Source organism: Glycine soja, chromosome 3 (genome assembly GCF_004193775.1).
Source record: "Glycine soja cultivar W05 chromosome 3, ASM419377v2, whole genome shotgun sequence".
NCBI lineage: Eukaryota > Viridiplantae > Streptophyta > Magnoliopsida > Fabales > Fabaceae > Glycine > Glycine soja.
This window is the reverse complement of record NC_041004.1, coordinates 45,121,046-45,127,045: the sequence shown is the minus strand read 5'-3', so window position 1 is coordinate 45,127,045 and position 6,000 is coordinate 45,121,046. Positions and strand designations below refer to the sequence as shown.

The following is a 6,000-nucleotide window of genomic DNA, read 5'->3' as shown; positions in this document are numbered from 1 at the left end:
TGAATAGTCTTATTTTTTTTACCCGTCCTGTAAATTTACAATAATTAAGACAGTTTGTTTATCTAAGTTAGATTTAACCCGTGGGTGTGTTATTTTTATTCCATGTGCATGTATATTTTTTCTTAATTAATTATGGGCGAGAGTAGGAACAGATTAACGAAAAGACACGTAGTACGTAGTCGCGCGCGTTGGTTTGAATAAACATAATAACAGAGGAGATTCTGTTTTCAGTTTCTTGAATTGAAAGAATACTCAAGAAGTGAAAATGTCTCTGCGACCTGGTTCTGGTTCTGCTTGGGCGACAAGGAAGAAAAGCTATAAGAGTGGAATTGACCCCCGAGAGATTCGGAGAAGGAGAGAAGAGGACCTCTTCGGCATCAGAAAAAACAAACGCCATGACACTCTCTTCAACAAACGAACACAGACTCATACTACCCATTCCCGCAATACGGTACCTATCTAAGTTTTCAACCACTACTTGTTTTTTTCTTGTTACAAGTTAACGTTTCAGCGTTTTGAATATTGTTTTATTAGTTTTTGGAAGCTATTAGTGCCATGGTAGACCACATATGTTCTGAGTTCCCTCCCGCAGAATTGGAGAAAACACGTCACGCTGAAATTCTGTCATCACTAGCTGGTAATATCAATCTCTCCTATGTCTAAATCATTATCAAATAGTTTGGTGGGACACTAATTTTAACGTTCATTATATTGTTAAGCTCAATGCCCTTCAATTGATGATGTCATTGAGCAAGGTATTGTCCCTCGCTTTGCGACGTTCTTGTCAAGGGACGATGCACCCCAATTGCAGGTACGCATTGCATTCCCCTTCATTCTCTTTCTCATTATTCAGTTTTCTATTAATAACCTCATTCACACAATACTTATTCTTCCTTGTGCAGTTAGGAGCTATATTGATTCTAACCAGTATTGCTTGTGGATCATCCCAACACAAAAGAGTTATCGTTGAACTCGGTCTTGTTCCCTCCTTTGTGAATCTTCTCAGCTCTAGTAGCAATGATGATATCAAAGAAGAGGTCAAGTCTTCTAATTGCATTTTAAACTCTTCAATTTCCTTTGTTAATAATGACTAATTTCTCACCAACTATTCATTATTTGTACCCGACCCCTCAAAGAAAGAAAAAAGTTTTTTACTTACTCAATTTTGGCTTCCCATGTCCTGAACAGATAGTATGCGCTTTAGGGTTCATTGCCATTGATTCCCCGAGCTATAGGGATCTTGTTCTTAACCACGGTGTTCTTCTACCGTTATTATCTCTGTTGAACCCACTTCCAAGATTGTCTATGGTGAGGGTTACTACATGGACTTTATATAGTTTGGTCCGTGGAAAGCCTCCGGTGAATTTTGAACAGGTTCGGGACATTTCATAAAATCTTGATTGTGAGACTGATTTGGATTCCATGCATTCACACATTTAACAATTTGGATAAGTCGGATAAAAATCAGATGATTCATGATGTATTTCAGTAAATCAGTGTTAAAAAACACACATTTAAAGTTTGAGTGGTCCAATATTCATTCAACGGTTACAAATATAGTGACTGTATGAATGTGTACATGCAAGTTGACTACACTGAATCTTCTGTCCCATTATATGCATATTGTTAGTGAGAAATGGCCTTGATCTTTGTCAGGTAAAGCCTGTCTTGCCTGTCCTTCATCAACTCATCCACCAGACCGATGAAGAAGTTGTAGCAGATGCATGCTTGGCTCTCTCTTACCTTTCAGAAGTCTCAATTGACAAAATTCAAGATATTATTGATGCAGGAGTTTGCCCAAAACTTGTGGAGCTTCTGCAGTATGTTTACCTTTTGTGTGTCTTTCATCTTCTGGAACAATCATGGGTGACTTCATGGTGTTCTTGTACTACATTTTCTTCATGGTTGATTAAATTTCATTTTAGTAGGTGTCAATCAGATAAAGTTGTTTTACCAGCGCTTCGGACTCTAGGAAATATTGTTACTGGTGATGATGCTCAGACACAGGTAGAAAGAACAATGTATAACTATCTTCTGATTCTTGTACGTGAAAGCATGTTTGTCATGACTTTTATATTATGTGGGCAAGTTATGACTGTGTATCTAGGAGCCTAATTATTTATACATTTTTCATTATAGAGGTTGTAGAACGTATTGACATCAACGAGTCATATTGACAATTAAGACAATATTCATCATTTATTTGGTTCCTTTCCTTTTTTTTCTTGTGTGTTCTAAATAAACTTTGTATATTTGATCTCTTTCATCCTAGTTCAACTGCTACTAAATAAGCCATTTATTTTCAGGTTGTAATTGATAACGGAGTGCTCCCGTGTCTTTGCCAAGTTCTTACGCGTGAGTACAAAAAAATGATCCATAAAGAAGCTTGTTGGACAATCTCAAATATCGCAGGTGGGAATAGAGCTCAAATACAGGTGAGGAAATGTTAACGGATCTCTTAATCTATCTTACTTAGGTATCAATTGTCATATGCAAGGGAGCTAGTTTGAATTTTGAATATTCATTTATTAGTATAGTTTTAAAACTAGCTCTTATTTACCATTCTTTACATAGAAATAGTGAAACCTTTCAAAAAGTATTGTTTGGTGGTGTGCATCTTATCATAATTGTTATTTTGATTATTGTTGCAGGCTGTCATTAAGGCCAATATTATTCCTCCTCTTATTCAAATTCTTCAACATGCTGAGTTCGACGTCAAGAAGGAGTCTGCCTGGGCGATCTTGAGTATCACTGTTGGAGGATCTCGTGACCATATCAGGTGCATTTAATTTTCCTTTATTATAATTTTCCCCCATTCTATTACTTAAAGGTTTTTATAAATAAAGTTTATAATGCTTACTTTTGTTGTAATATAATGCTGTGATGAAACTTAGGTGTATGATGAACATTATTGCAGGTTCGTGGCGGCTCAAGGTTGCATTAAGGGACTATGTGATCTGTTGAGCTGTCCAGACCCAGAGGTTGTGTCAATTTGTCTGGAGGGGCTGGAGAACATTTTGTGGGTGGGAGAAGCTGACAAGGAAGTGGGACTGCATGATAGTGTCAATATTTATGCTCAAAGAGTTGAGGAATGTGAAGGATTGGATAAGATTCAAAAATTGCTGGTACATGACAACGATGAGATTTTTGAGATGGCATTGAGGATTTTGAAGAAATTTTGGCCAGTGTTAGAGAATGATTTGGAAGCTATTTTGGATCTTCATATTGAGCCGGATGGTGAGGAATATATTTTGGATATTCAGATTGCAAGATAGTAGTCAGCAAGATTTTTCTTTCATGGTTAACCAACCTCACCCTGTGCCCAAGTGGTTTTAATTTTGGATCATAGTAAAGTAATACCCTGTTAAATCTGTTAACAATAACCCAGATTTTCTTGTTTTTCTGTTTTTGTTGTGAATTTTTCAGATTTCTGTTTACTCAGCATGGTTCAGGATTTTATTTTTTTTTTGTCTGGCACGAGGGGATAGTTGTTGGCATATTATTAAAATTTGTACAAAATAAATATGTATTTTATATAGTAAAAATTATAATAAATAAAAACTTTTAAATATATAAATTGTATTATGATTAAAAATCGTAATAAATAAATTATATATTAAATTTATGGTAAAAAATTAAATTTAAATATATGTTTTTTCTCTATAATTTACTTTTTTATTCTAATCCTTATAAAAAAAATTAAAAAGGTTCCAGAAACTCTTTATTTTTTTTTAGGTCCTCATCATTAAAATTTTTTAACAACGGATGATGTGCCTAAGCAAGTTTTTTTTTTTACTAAACATTAACAAGTGTCATATCAACAAACAATGTCATGTCAATGAAATTTATTTACGTGGCTTGTTGCATTTGGATATCTGATCCTGGATAAATTGTCTAATAAATGAAACTAGGCTTTGAAAATAACTAAATCAAGCCTCAAAAGCAATTCATGGCAAATACTAAATAATTTTTGGCTTTATATTTTTTATAAAAATAATAAGATAGATTTAAGGCAAGCCAAGCATGGCTTGATGAATTGCATTGTGATCTTGGCGCCAGGAGACGTACATATAGATGAGGGAGGTCTTCGCCTGCCCTGATTTTTTTAATTCTACTTTTTAATTATTTGAAAAGTTTAATTATATAAGCAATAGTATTTAAGTATTAATTATTTTTTACAAAAAAATTTATTCTTTTTTATCGTATCGATTACACAAATAATGACATTTTTTCTCTCTTTTTTATTCAAATATTCTATTTTTTAATAAATATTATTTTTCTTTTATAGTTTTCATAATTGAAATAATTACATTTTTTTTCTAAAAAAAAATATTTGATGTTATTTTTTTAATATCTTTTTCTTTTATATCTTATTATTGTTATTTTAAAGGTTATGAATATTTACATTTTTAATCAAATGATTTTATTATCCTTTCTTTTATATTGATTTAATTATAATTGATTAGAAGAGTTAAATATTATTTATAATTAAACTTTATTTATCTGATAAACTTACATATATAAAAAATTGATAACTTGAATTTTGAGATGTCCTAATAATTATTCTCCAATTGTATGAATCTAAACATCATTAAACAGATTAAATAAACCTAGTATTCCTTTTTTTTTCCAACCTACACCCCCCCCCCCCCCCCCCCCCCCCCTAATTTTTTGGATCTCATAACAGTAACACCCCTATCCCCTTAACATCGTTAAATAGTTAACCGATTTGTGCATGTGACACTGACATGGTTTTTTTAATAATGTTTTCTTTCAAAAACAGCCTCATCCCCTTCCTTTATCTCACTCCCAATTTTTGTTCCAAGATTCCAGCAATTATCTGTCTCTTCAATGAATTATATTTTCATTACGCAAGGCACACTACACTCTTCAATGAAACACAACATCATAATTAAGCAAGACAACAAATTGAACCTTTATTCCAGAATCCCAGCAAACGTGAGATGAACAAAACGACACTAGCAAGACAAAAACTTAAACAAATGGAACCCTATTCAAAAAACCCAAAAATGTGAGATGAATAATACCACACCAACAACTTCCATAATCAACATTTATATTCAAGAAATTGTATACTTAATCTACTTCACTAAACAAAGATATCATATGTAATTTATTTATGTAAACGCATCCTTAGTGGCAAAGAAAATAAGGAATGACAAAAAGTTTGGTAAATATGTAGGCAGAAGCACACACAGCACAGTGGTGTCGGTGAGATTGATTGAGGTTGCGTGAGTGATGGCAGCCTCAATAAAAACCTAAACTTGTTACCTTCCCAACTGCATTTTTCGAAAAGCATTTGCATCCGTATCTGTCTCCAACTCAACGCTTCCCTCTTAATTATGCCATCAATTTTCAACCGTGTCAATCACTAAGACAACTTCAAACATTAAATTTCAATAGTGTCCCCCAGACCCCTACCCCTCACCTAGACGAATAAATAAACAACACAAACAATGACTTCAGAAACTATAAAAGAGGCATGACTTAAAATATTTAGTAACAAGGAAGGTTAAATTTAACAATCGAATAGATTTTTCATTATTAAGAAATTTCAGTACATATGGAGAGAAAAAGTATCAAGATGGAAGTTAGTCTCAAATCCTTGCTAAAGACTTTAGTAACCCCTGATTAAGTCAACTGGAATATTTTCATTTATTTTAAATTATTCCTTAAAACGTGTCACTCTCGCACACACATAATTTAAAAAATATCATTATTAAGAAATAAATACTCTCATTTGGCCTGATTGTTAAACACGATAGTGATTATGATTCAATAATCCGCTCTTTATATAATAAAACATAGTCATTTTTTAAAGTCAGGCAATATAATCATTGTTTATTTAAATATAATAAAACATTTACCGCATGTTTAATCGTATTATACTAACACTTTTAAATTTTCATTATTATTTTCTTGCAAAACTTTCAAAAATTTATGTAAAACTATTTAACTAAAATATATTGATTAAATAAA

At 32.5% G+C, this 6,000-nt stretch overlaps 1 protein-coding gene across 1 annotated transcript; it reads left to right on the top strand.

Moving 5' to 3' along the window:
- Positions 1-265: 265 nt before the first annotated feature.
- Positions 266-3,356, top strand: LOC114405329 (importin subunit alpha-4-like). Its single transcript, XM_028367913.1, has 10 exons — positions 266-451; positions 535-637; positions 720-811; positions 903-1,037; positions 1,189-1,374; positions 1,657-1,820; positions 1,929-2,007; positions 2,307-2,435; positions 2,652-2,779; positions 2,918-3,356. Exons 1-10 carry the CDS (start codon positions 266-268, stop codon positions 3,273-3,275), a joined length of 1,560 nt encoding a protein of 519 aa, XP_028223714.1. The 3' UTR covers positions 3,276-3,356.
- Positions 3,357-6,000: the final 2,644 nt, after the last annotated feature.